Below are 18,481 nucleotides of genomic sequence, written 5' to 3'. Positions count from 1 at the left end.
TTATACAGACGTCGATACATACACACACACACACACATATATATATATATAGATATATATACGTACATACAACGTTTGTTCTTCTGCATTCATGTCGCATGAGGTGTTTTGTCTTAGGGAACTTAAACAGAAGTTGTCATGTAAAATTGATAGCATTGCCACCGCACGAAATCTCTTTTTTCTTGGCACAAGTGATGGGAAAGTGATGGTGTACGAGGTCTCTCTCCAAAACCGTGACGCCCAATGTGTTTACATCCACAATTCCAAGCACAAGCTACCCATCCGTATGATCATTCCTATTGTGGAAAAGGGGATTTTGCTTGTTCTTGCGGGTGACGTTATTGCAGTACACCAGCTGAGCCACATAACTCATGCCCCGTTGGACAGCCTGCCGGAGGATCGGCTACCAGAAATGAATACCGTCAAGGGGACTAAAGATATCGTCACATTACACGTGAAGCGTCAAAGGGGCATCTTTTCCATGGCGGTCCTTCAGCGCAAAAAAATTACATTGTACGAGTACAGAGACCACTTGAGTGAGTTTGTGATGGTGAATGACGGATTTCTGCTGCCGGACGGCGCCAAGACGCTCCTTTGGGTAGGGAAGAATATTATACTTGGTTTTCGTCGTGAATATGTCATCATGAATGTTTTGAGTGGTGCCACGGACTACCTGTACCCCACCGGAAAGAGTGGCATCCCCCTGCTCCTTTCACTGGACCCCGTGCCGGAGGTACTCGTGGGGGACGAAAACAAAGGCATGCGGGCGTTGCATGACGGCAGTCTTGTCCCGGGGAGGAGCGGGATGTCGTGGTCGTCGATCCCCACCAATGCAACGTACATTCACCCCTTTCTTCTCACTGTTCATGACAACAACTGCATGGAGGTGCGACTGCCATTTTTTACTGCCCACGCTGAGGCATCGGATTTGTCGCCGTGGCAAACCCTCAGCCTGAAGGGCGCCGATCGCATCTCGCAGCGACCCTTTGCGGACTTTGACGCCAGTTTGCCAAAAGAGGCAACACCTTCCGATGCGTTGCGGAAGGACATCAGTATTTTGGTGAGTAGTAACAACACCGTGTATCTGCTTGAGCTGCTTCCTGTGCGAGAACAGGTCCTGGCGCTGGCATCTTTGAACTGCGTCGAGGCGGGTCTGATTCTCTGCCAGCTTTGCGCCAACGAGGTGGATCAGGCAACAGTGGATAGCCTTAAGACTCAGTTTGCACTTTGGAGCTTCCATGCCAAGAAGGATTTTAAGACGGCTATGCTACGTTTTCGCGACGCCAATGTCGATCCACGACTTGTCATTGACCTCTTTCCAGGGTTCCTTACGAAGCGTGCACGGGAGACATGGCACCCACCGAAGGAATACACACGCTCACTCGACACGACAGATCTTGCAATGGACATGCGGAGTGCCATCACGGCTTTTCTTGATTACGCACTTCCACTGCGACGGGAATATGCGACGGAGGAAAAAACTGTGCTGGCGGAGGCCATTGACACCGCAATTATGAAAGCATACGTTGTCATGGGACAAGAGCAGCAGTTGCTATCATTTCTTGCGGAGGAGAATTTTTGCTCCCTTGCCGAGTCCGAGGTCTTTTTAGTGGACAGCGAGCAATGGGTGGCATTAATTACACTATGGTACTTTTACAAGCAAAACCACAAAAGTCTAGCGTTACTCTACACACTTGGCACAACAAGGGAACGAGTCTTGTTGGAATCGCTCTTAACGACATCATTTTCTCGAGGGAACTTGCCCTTTGACACGGAGTTCCTGCATATTCTTCATTTGCTGTTGGCGAACTCACTCGGTAAAAGTAGCAGCAACAGAGTTCTCTCTGACCGAAGGGATCGAAGGGCTAATTTTATACCGCAAAGTGTGATGATGCGGATTCTTGACGAGATTGCCGTGAATGCGGATCCGTCGCATCAACTGGGCCTTTTACGGCGTTGCGTCAGCGTGGTGACGACTATAACTTACATATCGCTGCTCTCATGGGATGAGCAGGAGGAAAGGGCGTTGGTGGAACAATATTCTCGATGGATTCTCGCCAATGTCTCTCCGAGGTGGTCTGTCAAGATGTTCCCTGTTACAGAAATTCAGCCGAAGCACTACACCACCGTTCTTCGACTTCTTAGTAGCGACATGGGTGACATGGGCGACACACAACCCCATGAGCGCCGTGCTGAATGGTTGTCTTTGGTTTTTGATAACGCATGCAACGTGAAAATAGACGCGTCTATTCACGATGCATATTTTCAAAGCCTGGTGCATCTTCTGCTGTCTACCTTTTCCCAAGAAGGCGACGGGGATAATAACGAAGAAAAGAAGGAGAGAAGTCGGATATCAGAATTACATCAACGCTTAGAAAACTTTCTGCGTTTGTCGGAGCACATTGACATTTCCAACGCACGAAAACTTTTGGAACAGCCGAATTTGCGAAGTCACATGTATGCTGAGCGTGCCATCATTTATCGTCGGCTTGAGCTGCATGAGGAGGCCATTTGCATGTTTCTTTACGAGGCAAAGGAGTTGCAGGCGGCGCAGGAATACGCGAAACATGTGGGCCATGACGGACAGGACGCCTTTCAGGTTCTTTTGCGTCTTCTGCTTCACCCGAGCGATGGGTGCACCTCAGCGCGGCTAGACGACGTCATTGAAATGCTCAACACATGTGAGGGGGTAAACCTATTGACGGCATTGCCGATGCTGCCGGATGATACGCCCATCCTTCCAATTGCGGGATTTATAAAACGGTCCATTCGAGATGCGTCAACGCGAAGCCGCAGCGCGGCGATGAATGCCAGTATTCTTGAGGCACGTATACGGCAGGCAGAGTTGAAGATCGCGCTTGAGCGCTCAAGGCAGGTTGTAATGGATCTTGGTACGTGCTGTGCCGTGTGTGAGAAAAAGTTACGCCCGGACGTTGTTTTTGCGCGTTTTCCAAACGGTGTCGTGGTACACCAGGCGTGTATGGAAGATGAGCATATTTGTCCCATCACTTACAAGGACTTTCGTCTCGGTATTGAGCCATTCGCTCGGGGAGCCTTGTGATGTCTAACGCCTTTCTTTTTTTTTTCTGTGCAAAAAAGACAAGTGTGCCCGTGAGTGGTTGAATTGTGATGGACACATTGCTTGTTTTATAATTTTCCTTTTTTTTTAATTCTTTTTTTTCTTTTCATTTTTCTCTTTCTTGCGGGGCTTCATTCCACTCTGCAGGGAAGGGGGGTGGGTAGAGAGAGAGAGAGAGAGGGAGAAAGAAAGAAAGAGGGATGACGTCCTTCTTTGGTGCCATTGTCAAGTCCATCATTCTGCCGAAGCCTAGCCCGAGCTACGGCACGAGCGACCATCTTGGCAAGCTGCTTCACATCCCTAGGGTTGAATGGCGAACACGTAAAGAGAATGGCAGTTTCACCTACGGGTTGTTACTTCTCGACCCGACAGCAAAGTACATTGTCATTTATGCTCACACGAATGCAGTTGACATGGCCATGATGGTGGAAGAGCTTTCTTACTTTAGTAAACGTGCCTCTACATCGGTGTTGCTTTTTGAGTACACCGGCTACGGCATCTCACACGGCGATACGACCGAGCATTCCATGAACGAGGATATGCTCTCCGCGTACTGCTACGCTCTTCGACATCTTCATGTACCACCCAATCGAATTGTTCTCATGGGCCGCTCTATTGGAACAGGTCCTGCCGCACAGCTGTGTGCTAGTTTACAGGACGAATGTGAAACACCCGCGTTGTTGGTGTTGCAGTCTCCTTTTACTTCACTGAAGGGGTGCGCCAACGAAATTACAAGGAACGTCGGCTCCATTGTGAGCTTTCTAGGCTATGACTGGTTTCGCACGATTGATGTGATTCCACAGGTTCGTTGTCCTATCATCATCCAGCATGGCGTACTGGACGATGTGGTGCCGTTTGAGCACGCCGAGCGGCTGAAGCGGGCCATTGAGGAAGCCTCCCCACCCGGGTTTGTTGAGTTGTACGTGGAAAAAATATGCAAACACAACGATCTCCCTATTGCAAGCGTGGCGCGTATTGTCGACAAGAAGCTTCGGGAGTTTGGACAGGAGCGGTGCCTCCAGATCAAATGTCGAACTTACTTAACGGTGAACCCACCCATTTATGAGTATCTTTTTTGCTTAGACGGAAAACGAATTACGACTGTGGATGCGTTGCTCCGGCATTGGAATGAGCATTTATCCATCGGCTCATTTGCATATAAGAGAGAAAAGTTGTATATTCTTCTTGTCGCCAGCGTGGCACTGTTTGCGATGCGTTGTGCACGGGTGTGGCAATGCTACACAGGGAGCTGGAAGAGGCAACACAGCGAGGAGGGAATCGGGGAAGGGTCTCATTGTGGCAAAGAGGAAATCATCAACCGATACCTAGCATGCCGGGGAAGTCCTTTGGGTGTATTTTTGGGCTTGGAGGGTAAACCCGTGTTGCATAAGTTTTTTGGTGTACATGTAGCTGCGGGTGCGGCACAGGGAGTGGATGGGGGAGGTCCACCATGTATTGTTTACGAAGATCGAGCAACTTACTTAAGTGTGGCGGAGTTGGAGTTTACTTCCGGCCTGATGAAAAGTGTTGTTGCCGCAGTCTCCACCGCCCCTACTCTCACCGAGGCGGAAGAGTCTGGGAATCATGTTTTTCTTCAGCAGTGTATCGTGACACGCATACAGACCGAGTGTGAACGCCTTGTGGCTTTTCTCGATGACAATGAGTGGAACAATTTACTTTTCCTTCTTTTGAACTTTGATGAGACGGCCACAACGTTCATAAGTAGTAAGGCACTGCACTTTTACAATGAATACACTTCCCTAGCAGGGGATGGCGGTGAAGGCAGGAGACATAAGAAGAAGGAGTCCATTGTAGACGTGGAGGAGTGGCTACGGCCGTGGATCACAAGCCCAAACGCACAGACGTGCCTTGGTGGGGAGGTACCGTGGGATTATTATTTGTTTAAGGCACGTGTCTGTGTGCAGGAGGAATATGAATTACGGGCGTCCACAAGCTGGACGGAGGCAAGGCGAATTGTGGACGCCTGGTTGGTGGTGGCTGAAATTCACCGCCTGTTCAAGACGTACTCAGGTCGATGTCTCCATCCCGCATTTACTGCCGCCTAATGAAAAAACAAAAACAAAAACACAAAAAAAAAAACAGCAACGACGGGGCCGAGGAAGAGGCGGAGAGAAGAAAAGAACCAAAACAAATAAAAGACAAAAAAAAAAAATGAAAGACATTAAATAAAAAACAAAAAGAAGCAAAAAGAAGTGCAAAATTTATTTGGACCACACGTGGTTTCTTTTCTTTTCTTTTTTCACTTTTGCGTGGGTGGTGGGGGGTGCGGGATGTGTTGGTTTTTTTTTCTTTTTTTTTTTTAAATTTAAACTTCGCCACGTTTTTTTTTTGTTTGCTTTTCTTTTCCTTTTTTTTCATGTTTACGGCGTGTTGCCCGGTATTTACTTCTACTTCTCGCCTTGCGGAGCTGAGAGACACGTCTGGGGTGAAAAAGGGAGGAGCGGCGTGGTGGGTGGGGCGCCAAATGCAGATTCCGGAGGGCTGCCGCGGCCGAAGTCCCCCCTCACCTTCGAGTTCCGCGTCCCTGCAGACGGAGCCGGCATCCATGAGGCTTGTTCCTGCGCAGGTGGTCGAGCTGATTTCTGAGGCACGGGAGAAGGGTGGCTTCGCTGGGGCGTTGCGGTACTGTGACTTGGGGCCGCTGCTGCAGCGGCTTGGCTGTGCGTGGGACATGGAGCGCCTGGACGACTGCTGGTACGACATGGTGCGAGGCCGACCGACCTCTTTTGTCGATGACTTGCCATGGGCCGCGCAATGCCTTTATGAACACCTGCGCGGCGATTCTGTCGTGATTCCCAAACCGGCACCGCGCAGGCACTTGCATGGGGGAAAAGACACTTTGACGCCGCAGCAACATGAGACTGACGGGCTCGCCAGGGCGCCTTGTGATTCCACGTCCGAGGCTCGCGAGACACAGCCCCCACAACCGCAAGAGTTGAAGCAACATTCAGGTCAGGAGAAAGAATCCCGGCCAGCACCAAAGGCTGCGATTTCTTCAAGGCGGCCGCGGGATCTTTCAGCGGGGAAGAGCCATGCCGCCACACCGCGAAACGTGCGCTTTGCATCGCCAACACTCTCAAGTTTGAGACGTTCCCGCTCCAATTCATTGCCGCAGCGGCGGAACAACGCGCTAGAGCGTTCACCCAAACGTGGGCGTTCCCTATCACCCAAAACAACAACGGGAGGGGTTTTCCGCCGCCTTATAGAGGATGCGGAAAGGAGGCGCAAAAGAGCGTCGCCACCACCGACATCTAATTTAGAAACAAGAACAACAACCGGAGGAGAAGGAGGAGGGACCGTGGTATTAACCAAAGCAAGTATGAAACCAGAGGATGGTGTGCCCTTGACGAAACCGATTTCTCGACATATGTCATTTACTGCTCAGAGCTGGAACAAACCGACGAAGTCATACACGGCAAAGTTAGGCCCTGAACCGGCATCTGTGGATCGTCTGGAGGCCGCAGCACCCACTCCCCATGTGGAGAGGCAAGAACCCACTGGACCTTCCGCATATGTGCCAACAGGTTACGTGGAGGCGGTGGCGCGTCTGCGGCGTTTTGCTGCATCACGAAACCACTTTCAGTTTGTGGATTCCTTGCGCTCGAAGACACCAGTTTCCGCTTCAACGGGAATTTTATTGGAACGAGCGCCCATTTTGCGGTTGCCGGTTTCTGATCCTATTGAGGGTAACTCTGCTGTGGACGTGCGTCTTGCGACTCCCGCTCGTTCCCATTGCCTTTTGGTGCCGCAGGATGTGCCGTACGACGACCCATCGCGGGTGCTTATTCAAGACCTCCTCCGAGGAACTCGTGTGAGGCGCCGTGAATAGAAAGAGACAAACACACACATACACACTCACACGATCATCCACAGAGCAGATGAGACATTTCCACCGGTATTATTGTTATTATTTTTTTTCCTTGGGCTCTTCGTGCGAACGCTGGCTGTTGAGTTGTCTCCACTTAGCGTGCCTGTTTATTTATTGAATATTGTTTTTTTTTTTTTTTCTTTTACCTTTTGCCCTTTGGGGAGTTTGTAGACGCAGGCAAAGTTTAAGCGGGGGTCAAGCGAAACCAATGAAGTGGTCGGCTGTTTGCCTACTCAAGCGTGACTTTGATGCATGGGCCTACTCCATTAACTGGCCGCAGCGGAAGTCCCTCTTGCCGCTGCTTGGATCTGTCAGCTTAACGGTGGAGGACATCAAATTTGCGTACAATGCGTGGTGCCTTCTGCGCCTCGCGATGTTCTTTGGCACCGGGCACCCCAAAATATTGAGTCCACTTGTCAACACCACACCCTCCATGGACATCATTTACGGGGGAAACCGTTTGTTTTACATGCATGCCGAAGTCGGGGCAAGCCTTTCGCGATACAAGCCAAAAGTGGCTCTCACCCCCTCTCATCCTGATGCACAGCCAGTACAAAGCTTTCCATGGAGAAAAGTCATTCGCGAGGCGGGGGAAAGGCGCACAGACAATGAGGACTGTGACGGTGGTGTGGAGATTGTGCTTGGGATGGAGAATGGTTTGTCCGAGAATGTTGTTTCACAGTGTGACTACTGCCTTTATATACCCCAGTACGGATCGATTGGCTCCCTATCGATGATTTCTGCCATGGCTATCGCCTTGCATTCTGCAGCCAGTGCACATGTTGAGCAATGTATGAGGGATGACGACAGAGTTTCTCCATGTTCATCACGAGGTCATATGCCACTGAGCAATGGAAGTCTGAAGGTGACAAAAGGGGATAACCTCCCTCATGAAACAAATCTTTTGTCACTTTCAAATGCGGAAATTGCCGAAATCCTCAGAGCGAGGCGCATGTCCTATCCAATGCAGCTGTCTGTCATGGTGTACAATGAATTTGGCGACCGAAACATCGGTGCGATCATGCGCAACGCGAATGTTTTTAATTGTGAGCAAATGATTGTGCTCCATCGGCGGAAATTTAACCGCCGCGGGGCACTTGGCACGCAGCACCTCATAAATACGTTATTTTACTCGGGCGTTGATGATGCGCAATGCCAAAAGTCTCTTGAGGGGTACACCATTTGGTTGCTTTATCAGTACTATCCGTATCTTAAGATTTATGAGGACCCAAACGGTGACGAGGACGCCACGTTTATTCGGCCTGAGAGCTCGCTTTTTCAGGAGTGGCTTCAGTGCAGTCATGGGATGAATCCCGATCACCCCATGATGACTTTTCACGCCTCACATCTGATAGGGACTGATGTATACCTGGATGATTCTGATTCCGTGCATGCAGCCGTTCAGCACGCCGCAAATGAGGGTTACCGCGGGATAGTCCTCGTTGTTCCGGAAGAGGGGGCGTCGTTTCAGCGTGAAATTGTGAAAAAAGCGCGCCGAATTGCATACGTTGTTCATCCTGACCGTCTTGCGAGGAAGGTGCAGCGTGGTCTCAATGGGGCTCTTTCTTCTGCAATTGCGTTAGAGCGATTACGAACCGCAATTGATGGGTTACAGTGAGACAGTGAAAAGAACACAGGCCATGGCAATGCGCATACATATAAGGTCTCTTTTCTTGTTGTTATGTCGTTTTTTTATTTTTAGCCTTCCCATTATTTAGCGATGGGGAGAGGATAACTGCGGCAGCGTTTATTTTGATGCCAGTTACAGTGTGGATGGGTGGCGGTGCTCACCGTCTCACCTCTTTACTTGGCTTTTTTCCCTTTTTCTCTTCCCTCCTACATGCAAACACGCTAGGAAAGCAAGCAACCAAACGCGAATCGCCACTGTGAAATTCGAAGGCACTGAAAGTTCCAACAACAGCACACACACCGCCCACACACATATATTCACATGCTCTCACGTGTTGCTGCAGTGAAGGCACCCCGCACACACAACCGTCGCTGCGTGACCGGATCCAGCGGAAGGAGGAGGGGAGGAGGAGAGAGTGAGCGGCAGAGGCCCAACATGTCCCGGCGTGTGTTTACTTCCGCGGTGCTGCTTCTCCTTTTCGCGTTGACGTGCGCCGCCGTGGGTCCTGTGCAGGCCCAAAGCTATGGAACGACAGTGGGCGATTACTATGGAGGACACAGTTCGGAGCAGTCGCAAAGGGAGTATCCAGTCGCAAACCCACCGGTCCCTGGCCACATTTTCCGCAATCCCCATCTTGTGAATGTGAACGGGATGCTTCTGGCCATTGTTGGAGCTCAGTTCAATAGAACTGTGGGGAGCGGGAGTGCGTCCATGCAGTTGATGGCACGGATCAGCAATGATGATGGGGTGAATTGGAGTCCGTACTCGAGACCTGGAGATGTTGACGCTTTTGCTGCACGCCTTCACCAGATGTTGTTTACCACGCCTTTCAGACTCTTCGGACCGCTTTTTGCATTTGTGGAGGGCTACGACTTACGGAAGGGAGTCAGACCTCATTATGCCAATTGGTGGGGAGGAAGTGGTGTGGAGTCTGTTATCCATTTTCTGGGGACGGGGCCTGGACGAAGCGGAGGTTTTTCGATGAGTTCCGTCTCTATGAGCATTCGCCTTCCTTATCCCTATAAATCCGACGGATTGATTGGCTTCCTCAACGATGCCAGTACTCCCATCACGAAAATGACGGATGGCACGCTCGTGTTTCCCGTGCAGTTTCTGACAATGGGAGGGAGCACTGCGTCCACAATCATGTACTTGAATCCCCGTCAACAGCACTGGACCTTTGCGAACAGCGCGACACATGCGGGCTGCACCAACCCCATTATCCTTGAATGGGAGGCTGGGAAAATTATCATGATCACCTCATGTGAGTACGGCCACAGAAGAGTGTACGAGTCGACTGACAAGGGGAACACGTGGACGGAGGCTCTGGGGACGCTCTCGCGCGTGTGGAGCAACTCATTGGCAGGTCTTGGGCTCCACATTCAGAGTGGATTCATCACCGCAACGATTGATGGAACGAAGGTGATCCTCCTCACCCAGCTGGAATATTTCAGGGACAACCGAAAGAGCGAGATTCGTTTGTGGCTAACGGACACGAACCGCATTTACCACGTTGGCCTGTTAGCCACTGGGTATGGCGCGACCTCCAGCTCTCTGTTGTACGCGGATGATAAGCTGTATTGTTTGTACGAGGCCAGTGGTGGAAGCGACTCTGGAGCCTTCTTCCTGGATCTGACGTCTGAGCTGCAGAGGATAAGGCATGCGCTGGATACTTGGGCCGCGAAGGACAATGCCTTGTCGAGACAATGCAGCTCAATTGCCTCAGACGCCGCGCTGTCAAGATGGGGCTGTTCTGTTCCTTTCCCCACGGCTGGGCTTGTGGGCCATTTGGCAGACAGGTTCAGCGGGCACAAGTGGGAGGACGAGTACCTTGGGGTGAATGCCGTTGTGAGGGGTGCGACGAAAAAGGTTCCCAGTGGGTTGACGTTCGAAGGGCAAGGCGCGGGGGCCGAATGGCCTGTGGACAAGCAGTGGCCGACCAGACCACTCCACTTTGCAAACTATGGGTTTACTCTTGCGGCAACGGTGTCGATCCACGAGGTGCCGAAGGGCATCACTCCCCTGATGGGCCTGAAGAAAATGGGGACGACAACACTCCTGGGACTGTCGTACGATAAGAATATGGAGTGGAGAGTGGTGAATGACTTGTTCCCGAAGCATTTTACCGCATGGGAGGTGGACAAGACGTATCACGTGGTGCTCAAAATGCATGACGGTATGGGCTCCGTGTACGTTGACGGGACTCTCCTTTGGAATATGAGGCTGAAAAATTCGTTCAATGAAGGGCTGGACACGGTCTCACACTTTTACTTTGGCGCGTACGATGAGCAGCTGAGCAGCGGAAAGATCCATGCGACGGTGGCGAACGTCTTTCTGTACAACCGCCCGTTGAATGAAACTGAGATTGGCGCCCTCAACGCGAGTAAAGTCACCATTCCACCTCCGGAAAGGAAGCCGGTGCCGGCGGCGGCAGCTACTTCTTCGTCCGTTGAACCATTGACCACTCCGGCTGCCAAAAATACACAGCCAACTGTGCCATCGCCTGCTACTGCCGGACCACAGCCGACGGACCAAAAAAGTTTGAGCGCGAGCAGTGTTCCGAGTGGTGGCGCTCTATCCGAACCAGCAGCGTCGAGGCCAGAAGAGCCCGAACCAGCGGAGTCGAGGCCAGAAGAGCCCGAACCAGCGGAGTCGAGGCCAGAAGAGCCCGAACCAGCAAGGGAGGGAACTGCGGACCAGCCGGCATCTGTTACATCTTCAGACGCCGCCAGTACTGATGTTGGTGCTTCCTCATCTGATGATGCACAAACGGTGGGGACGGAAGGTGGAGATATGATGCAGGCAGATCAACCAGCCCAATTCTCTGTGGGCACCCCCGACGCAGCAAATGCAGCAACACATAACGCTGAAGGCAAGGGACAAGATGGGCTCCATCCACAGGTCAATGAAGCAGAGGCGGCGACACTCAGCAGCAGCCTTTTAAATTCGTCGCAGTGGGATAACAGCGTTGCTGGCACTATGCGTGAGAGCGGATTGCTGCCGCTGCTTCTTCTGCTGGGGCTGTGGGGGTTTGCGGCTGCGTGAGGAGTGTGCGGCTGCCGTGTGGAACACTTGCGCCCTTCCCTGCACCGACACACGCACCGCTAGGAACAAATTTCACCTTGCAAATAACAATTTTCTTTTTTCATTTGGTACCTTCCTTCTTTTGCCTTTTGATTTATGGCAACCACCATGGACGTTTTTTTTTTCGGCTTAAAAATTTTCTTTTCTGTTCGAAGTATAATTTCTTATGTTTTTTATGTTTGTTTTTAATTATTTTTGTTTGCTTTAAAATTTTTATTTCTGTTTTTTCTTTTTTGCTCCACTCTTCCCTTCTCTTTTTGCTTTTGGGGGCAACCATTATGGACGTTTTTCTTTTCTACTCTTCCCTCTTTAATTGTTTCTTCTGCACTCTTCCTGCGAGGGGTGCCGTGTGTTTCCCGCCCAACTGCTCCACTCGCACACCCACCGACACGCTCACGACGACGGCCCTGTGCGCCTCGCCTGCTGCACGCATGAGGAGGGGCCGCGACGAACGGCGCGCTGAGGGGGCCGTGACGTGTGGGCGTGCGACGAGGGCCTGTGGGGCGGAGCACACATTTCTTTCCCTCTTGTTTTGTTTTGCTTTTTAGCGGCCAGGGCGGGCAGACACCCGCAGCGCCACGCACACAGCCACACCCTGCCGCCGTGTTTTTAGGATTTTTTTTTGCTTTGCGTGTGCATTTCACGCGCTGGCAGCCTCTTCGGGGTCGGCCTCATGGGTATTTCTCCCCCTGATGTGTTTTTTCTTTTTTGCTGCGCTCACTCCCCCGATGGAGAGACGCGACTCCTGTCGTGTCTGCGTGCTTCTCTCAGCCTCCACACACGAGTGACTGTGCTCTGCGGGCCGCACTCACGCGCCGATGAGAGGGCTGAGGGGAGCGGCAACACGCAGATGACCCATGAAATATAAACGATGTGCGGACACGCAGAGGGTCGGACGGTTGAAAGACATTTAAATATCTTTTAATTTTATTTTGCGGGCAAAATATACAGACAGTCTGGTGGGCCATACGGTAAACAGGTGATATTTTTTTTTTAGGAGTAACAGTAATGGAGGACGACTTCTTTCTTGCGTTTTTTCTTCTTATTTAATTACTTTGTGCGGGGCTGGGAGGATAATGGTGAAAGGGGAAGTTTCTTTTTTTTTTGGTAATTGCTTTAAATAAATCTTGTATGACACGCCACTGCTTGGGCTGCGGTGCAATCGTGAGTTTGAGCAGTCTTGTTATTTCTACGTTGCGGCTCTGCTGTACATTTTGTTTTGCGTTTCTTCACATGCCCCGTTTCTTTTTTTACTTCTTTACCTCGTGTTTCTGCAGGCACGCACAAGCACACGCACACATAGTGCAAATCACGGTGGATTCGGATGGTTCTTTTGCGGTGCGTGCGGCAGCAGCGTGTGGGTACCGCTTTTTCCCGTGGGCATGAAGAGAAGGGAGAGGGAGGGAGCGCGCAGGGCGAGTGTCTCTTCCTGATGGTGTGGGGGCGCTGCGTTGTGACCGCATGGAGTGATGCGCCGCGTCGTGGGTGGATGAGGAATCGCTTCTGCGTGTGGCTCTTTGGGTGATTGCTTGCTCCGTGTGCGTTGTGTTTGTTGGCTGCGGGGCTGTGGCTGTATCCCGTTGGCCGTGGGACTGAACTGGAGGCGGTGGCGGTGTGTCCCTTCTCTTCCCCGTCCATTGTGTGTGACTGCTGGCGGTGTGCGCGTTTGTTGTGTGGAGGGCCGAATCCTCTCACCCGCGGACTGACAGCGCTGCGATGGTGTCTGTGTGTGTCAGAGGGCTGGTGTGGGCGATGGTCCTCCGTGCTGTCCCTTCCGGATTGTCTTTTGTCCCGCTCTCTGCGTGGGTGCCCTGCTCTGCTCTCCACTGACGTGTCTGATGTACTGCCACTGTTGCTTTCTTTCCATTTCTTGCACACAGACACGCTAGGAAGGAAAGCAACAAACGCGAATCGCCACTGTGAAATTCGAAGGCACTGAAAGTTCCAACAACAGCACACACACCGCCCACACACATATATTCACATGCTCTCACGTGTTGCTGCAGTGAAGGCACCCCGCACACACAACCGTCGCTGCGTGACCGGATCCAGCGGAAGGAGGAGGGGAGGAGGAGAGAGTGAGCGGCAGAGGCCCAACATGTCCCGGCGTGTGTTTACTTCCGCGGTGCTGCTTCTCCTTTTCGCGTTGACGTGCGCCGCCGTGGGTCCTGTGCAGGCCCAAAGCTATGGAACGACAGTGGGCGATTACTATGGAGGACACAGTTCGGAGCAGTCGCAAAGGGAGTATCCAGTCGCAAACCCACCGGTCCCTGGCCACATTTTCCGCAATCCCCATCTTGTGAATGTGAACGGGATGCTTCTGGCCATTGTTGGAGCTCAGTTCAATAGAACTGTGGGGAGCGGGAGTGCGTCCATGCAGTTGATGGCACGGATCAGCAATGATGATGGGGTGAATTGGAGTCCGTACTCGAGACCTGGAGATGTTGACGCTTTTGCTGCACGCCTTCACCAGATGTTGTTTACCACGCCTTTCAGACTCTTCGGACCGCTTTTTGCATTTGTGGAGGGCTACGACTTACGGAAGGGAGTCAGACCTCATTATGCCAATTGGTGGGGAGGAAGTGGTGTGGAGTCTGTTATCCATTTTCTGGGGACGGGGCCTGGACGAAGCGGAGGTTTTTCGATGAGTTCCGTCTCTATGAGCATTCGCCTTCCTTATCCCTATAAATCCGACGGATTGATTGGCTTCCTCAACGATGCCAGTACTCCCATCACGAAAATGACGGATGGCACGCTCGTGTTTCCCGTGCAGTTTCTGACAATGGGAGGGAGCACTGCGTCCACAATCATGTACTTGAATCCCCGTCAACAGCACTGGACCTTTGCGAACAGCGCGACACATGCGGGCTGCACCAACCCCATTATCCTTGAATGGGAGGCTGGGAAAATTATCATGATCACCTCATGTGAGTACGGCCACAGAAGAGTGTACGAGTCGACTGACAAGGGGAACACGTGGACGGAGGCTCTGGGGACGCTCTCGCGCGTGTGGAGCAACTCATTGGCAGGTCTTGGGCTCCACATTCAGAGTGGATTCATCACCGCAACGATTGATGGAACGAAGGTGATCCTCCTCACCCAGCTGGAATATTTCAGGGACAACCGAAAGAGCGAGATTCGTTTGTGGCTAACGGACACGAACCGCATTTACCACGTTGGCCTGTTAGCCACTGGGTATGGCGCGACCTCCAGCTCTCTGTTGTACGCGGATGATAAGCTGTATTGTTTGTACGAGGCCAGTGGTGGAAGCGACTCTGGAGCCTTCTTCCTGGATCTGACGTCTGAGCTGCAGAGGATAAGGCATGCGCTGGATACTTGGGCCGCGAAGGACAATGCCTTGTCGAGACAATGCAGCTCAATTGCCTCAGACGCCGCGCTGTCAAGATGGGGCTGTTCTGTTCCTTTCCCCACGGCTGGGCTTGTGGGCCATTTGGCAGACAGGTTCAGCGGGCACAAGTGGGAGGACGAGTACCTTGGGGTGAATGCCGTTGTGAGGGGTGCGACGAAAAAGGTTCCCAGTGGGTTGACGTTCGAAGGGCAAGGCGCGGGGGCCGAATGGCCTGTGGACAAGCAGTGGCCGACCAGACCACTCCACTTTGCAAACTATGGGTTTACTCTTGCGGCAACGGTGTCGATCCACGAGGTGCCGAAGGGCATCACTCCCCTGATGGGCCTGAAGAAAATGGGGACGACAACACTCCTGGGACTGTCGTACGATAAGAATATGGAGTGGAGAGTGGTGAATGACTTGTTCCCGAAGCATTTTACCGCATGGGAGGTGGACAAGACGTATCACGTGGTGCTCAAAATGCATGACGGTATGGGCTCCGTGTACGTTGACGGGACTCTCCTTTGGAATATGAGGCTGAAAAATTCGTTCAATGAAGGGCTGGACACGGTCTCACACTTTTACTTTGGCGCGTACGATGAGCAGCTGAGCAGCGGAAAGATCCATGCGACGGTGGCGAACGTCTTTCTGTACAACCGCCCGTTGAATGAAACTGAGATTGGCGCCCTCAACGCGAGTAAAGTCACCATTCCACCTCCGGAAAGGAAGCCGGTGCCGGCGGCGGCAGCTACTTCTTCGTCCGTTGAACCATTGACCACTCCGGCTGCCAAAAATACACAGCCAACTGTGCCATCGCCTGCTACTGCCGGACCACAGCCGACGGACCAAAAAAGTTTGAGCGCGAGCAGTGTTCCGAGTGGTGGCGCTCTATCCGAACCAGCAGCGTCGAGGCCAGAAGAGCCCGAACCAGCGGAGTCGAGGCCAGAAGAGCCCGAACCAGCGGAGTCGAGGCCAGAAGAGCCCGAACCAGCAAGGGAGGGAACTGCGGACCAGCCGGCATCTGTTACATCTTCAGACGCCGCCAGTACTGATGTTGGTGCTTCCTCATCTGATGATGCACAAACGGTGGGGACGGAAGGTGGAGATATGATGCAGGCAGATCAACCAGCCCAATTCTCTGTGGGCACCCCCGACGCAGCAAATGCAGCAACACATAACGCTGAAGGCAAGGGACAAGATGGGCTCCATCCACAGGTCAATGAAGCAGAGGCGGCGACACTCAGCAGCAGCCTTTTAAATTCGTCGCAGTGGGATAACAGCGTTGCTGGCACTATGCGTGAGAGCGGATTGCTGCCGCTGCTTCTTCTGCTGGGGCTGTGGGGGTTTGCGGCTGCGTGAGGAGTGTGCGGCTGCCGTGTGGAACACTTGCGCCCTTCCCTGCACCGACACACGCACCGCTAGGAACAAATTTCACCTTGCAAATAACAATTTTCTTTTTTCATTTGGTACCTTCCTTCTTTTGCCTTTTGATTTATGGCAACCACCATGGACGTTTTTTTTTTCGGCTTAAAAATTTTCTTTTCTGTTCGAAGTATAATTTCTTATGTTTTTTATGTTTGTTTTTAATTATTTTTGTTTGCTTTAAAATTTTTATTTCTGTTTTTTCTTTTTTGCTCCACTCTTCCCTTCTCTTTTTGCTTTTGGGGGCAACCATTATGGACGTTTTTCTTTTCTACTCTTCCCTCTTTAATTGTTTCTTCTGCACTCTTCCTGCGAGGGGTGCCGTGTGTTTCCCGCCCAACTGCTCCACTCGCACACCCACCGACACGCTCACGACGACGGCCCTGTGCGCCTCGCCTGCTGCACGCATGAGGAGGGGCCGCGACGAACGGCGCGCTGAGGGGGCCGTGACGTGTGGGCGTGCGACGAGGGCCTGTGGGGCGGAGCACACATTTCTTTCCCTCTTGTTTTGTTTTGCTTTTTAGCGGCCAGGGCGGGCAGACACCCGCAGCGCCACGCACACAGCCACACCCTGCCGCCGTGTTTTTAGGATTTTTTTTTGCTTTGCGTGTGCATTTCACGCGCTGGCAGCCTCTTCGGGGTCGGCCTCATGGGTATTTCTCCCCCTGATGTGTTTTTTCTTTTTTGCTGCGCTCACTCCCCCGATGGAGAGACGCGACTCCTGTCGTGTCTGCGTGCTTCTCTCAGCCTCCACACACGAGTGACTGTGCTCTGCGGGCCGCACTCACGCGCCGATGAGAGGGCTGAGGGGAGCGGCAACACGCAGATGACCCATGAAATATAAACGATGTGCGGACACGCAGAGGGTCGGACGGTTGAAAGACATTTAAATATCTTTTAATTTTATTTTGCGGGCAAAATATACAGACAGTCTGGTGGGCCATACGGTAAACAGGTGATATTTTTTTTTTAGGAGTAACAGTAATGGAGGACGACTTCTTTCTTGCGTTTTTTCTTCTTATTTAATTACTTTGTGCGGGGCTGGGAGGATAATGGTGAAAGGGGAAGTTTCTTTTTTTTTTGGTAATTGCTTTAAATAAATCTTGTATGACACGCCACTGCTTGGGCTGCGGTGCAATCGTGAGTTTGAGCAGTCTTGTTATTTCTACGTTGCGGCTCTGCTGTACATTTTGTTTTGCGTTTCTTCACATGCCCCGTTTCTTTTTTTACTTCTTTACCTCGTGTTTCTGCAGGCACGCACAAGCACACGCACACATAGTGCAAATCACGGTGGATTCGGATGGTTCTTTTGCGGTGCGTGCGGCAGCAGCGTGTGGGTACCGCTTTTTCCCGTGGGCATGAAGAGAAGGGAGAGGGAGGGAGCGCGCAGGGCGAGTGTCTCTTCCTGATGGTGTGGGGGCGCTGCGTTGTGACCGCATGGAGTGATGCGCCGCGTCGTGGGTGGATGAGGAATCGCTTCTGCGTGTGGCTCTTTGGGTGATTGCTTGCTCCGTGTGCGTTGTGTTTGTTGGCTGCGGGGCTGTGGCTGTATCCCGTTGGCCGTGGGACTGAACTGGAGGCGGTGGCGGTGTGTCCCTTCTCTTCCCCGTCCATTGTGTGTGACTGCTGGCGGTGTGCGCGTTTGTTGTGTGGAGGGCCGAATCCTCTCACCCGCGGACTGACAGCGCTGCGATGGTGTCTGTGTGTGTCAGAGGGCTGGTGTGGGCGATGGTCCTCCGTGCTGTCCCTTCCGGATTGTCTTTTGTCCCGCTCTCTGCGTGGGTGCCCTGCTCTGCTCTCCACTGACGTGTCTGATGTACTGCCACTGTTGCTTTCTTTCCATTTCTTGCACACAGACACGCTAGGAAGGAAAGCAACAAACGCGAATCGCCACTGTGAAATTCGAAGGCACTGAAAGTTCCAACAACAGCACACACACCGCCCACACACATATATTCACATGCTCTCACGTGTTGCTGCAGTGAAGGCACCCCGCACACACAACCGTCGCTGCGGACCGGATCCACC

At 52.2% G+C, this 18,481-nt stretch overlaps 6 protein-coding genes across 6 annotated transcripts, besides 13 other annotated features; all 6 read left to right on the top strand.

Annotated features, from left to right (window-relative positions):
- Positions 1 to 9,061: part of a sequence feature (heterozygous, non-Esmeraldo-like haplotype) that runs on past the window's edge.
- Positions 15 to 71: a microsatellite.
- On the top strand, positions 92 to 3,061 carry Tc00.1047053508593.50 (hypothetical protein, conserved; the record flags this gene model as incomplete). Its single annotated transcript, XM_810617.1, has 1 exon — positions 92 to 3,061. One exon carries the CDS (start codon positions 92 to 94, stop codon positions 3,059 to 3,061), a length of 2,970 nt encoding a protein of 989 aa, XP_815710.1.
- Positions 3,154 to 3,202: a sequence feature (A-rich).
- Positions 3,242 to 3,280: a microsatellite.
- On the top strand, positions 3,280 to 5,145 carry Tc00.1047053508593.44 (serine peptidase, putative; the record flags this gene model as incomplete). Its single annotated transcript, XM_810627.1, has 1 exon — positions 3,280 to 5,145. One exon carries the CDS (start codon positions 3,280 to 3,282, stop codon positions 5,143 to 5,145), a length of 1,866 nt encoding a protein of 621 aa, XP_815720.1.
- Positions 5,149 to 5,177: a microsatellite.
- Positions 5,209 to 5,292: a sequence feature (T-rich).
- Positions 5,380 to 5,410: a sequence feature (AT_rich).
- Positions 5,422 to 5,456: a microsatellite.
- On the top strand, positions 5,565 to 6,929 carry Tc00.1047053508593.40 (hypothetical protein, conserved; the record flags this gene model as incomplete). The annotated part of the gene is made up of 1 exon (XM_810616.1): positions 5,565 to 6,929. The coding sequence occupies one exon, from the start codon at positions 5,565 to 5,567 to the stop codon at positions 6,927 to 6,929; it is 1,365 nt and encodes a 454-aa protein (XP_815709.1).
- On the top strand, positions 7,177 to 8,586 carry Tc00.1047053508593.30 (hypothetical protein, conserved; the record flags this gene model as incomplete). Its single annotated transcript, XM_810615.1, has 1 exon — positions 7,177 to 8,586. One exon carries the CDS (start codon positions 7,177 to 7,179, stop codon positions 8,584 to 8,586), a length of 1,410 nt encoding a protein of 469 aa, XP_815708.1.
- Tc00.1047053508593.20 (trans-sialidase, putative) lies at positions 8,920 to 11,643 on the top strand (the record flags this gene model as incomplete). The annotated part of the gene is made up of 1 exon (XM_810614.1): positions 8,920 to 11,643. The coding sequence occupies one exon, from the start codon at positions 8,920 to 8,922 to the stop codon at positions 11,641 to 11,643; it is 2,724 nt and encodes a 907-aa protein (XP_815707.1).
- Positions 9,062 to 13,053: a sequence feature (areas not merged during assembly with more than two copies in the genome that could not be assigned to a particular haplotype).
- Positions 11,843 to 11,947: a sequence feature (A-rich).
- Positions 13,054 to 13,946: a sequence feature (heterozygous, non-Esmeraldo-like haplotype).
- Tc00.1047053508593.10 (trans-sialidase, putative) lies at positions 13,667 to 16,390 on the top strand (the record flags this gene model as incomplete). The annotated part of the gene is made up of 1 exon (XM_810613.1): positions 13,667 to 16,390. The coding sequence occupies one exon, from the start codon at positions 13,667 to 13,669 to the stop codon at positions 16,388 to 16,390; it is 2,724 nt and encodes a 907-aa protein (XP_815706.1).
- Positions 13,947 to 18,481: a sequence feature (areas not merged during assembly with more than two copies in the genome that could not be assigned to a particular haplotype).
- Positions 16,590 to 16,694: a sequence feature (A-rich).

This window comes from Trypanosoma cruzi, genomic scaffold, assembly GCF_000209065.1.
Source record: "Trypanosoma cruzi strain CL Brener 1047053516941 genomic scaffold, whole genome shotgun sequence".
NCBI classification, from domain to species: domain Eukaryota; phylum Euglenozoa; class Kinetoplastea; order Trypanosomatida; family Trypanosomatidae; genus Trypanosoma; species Trypanosoma cruzi.
Note: the sequence above shows the minus strand (reverse complement) of the source record. Positions and strands in the feature narration are given on the sequence as shown.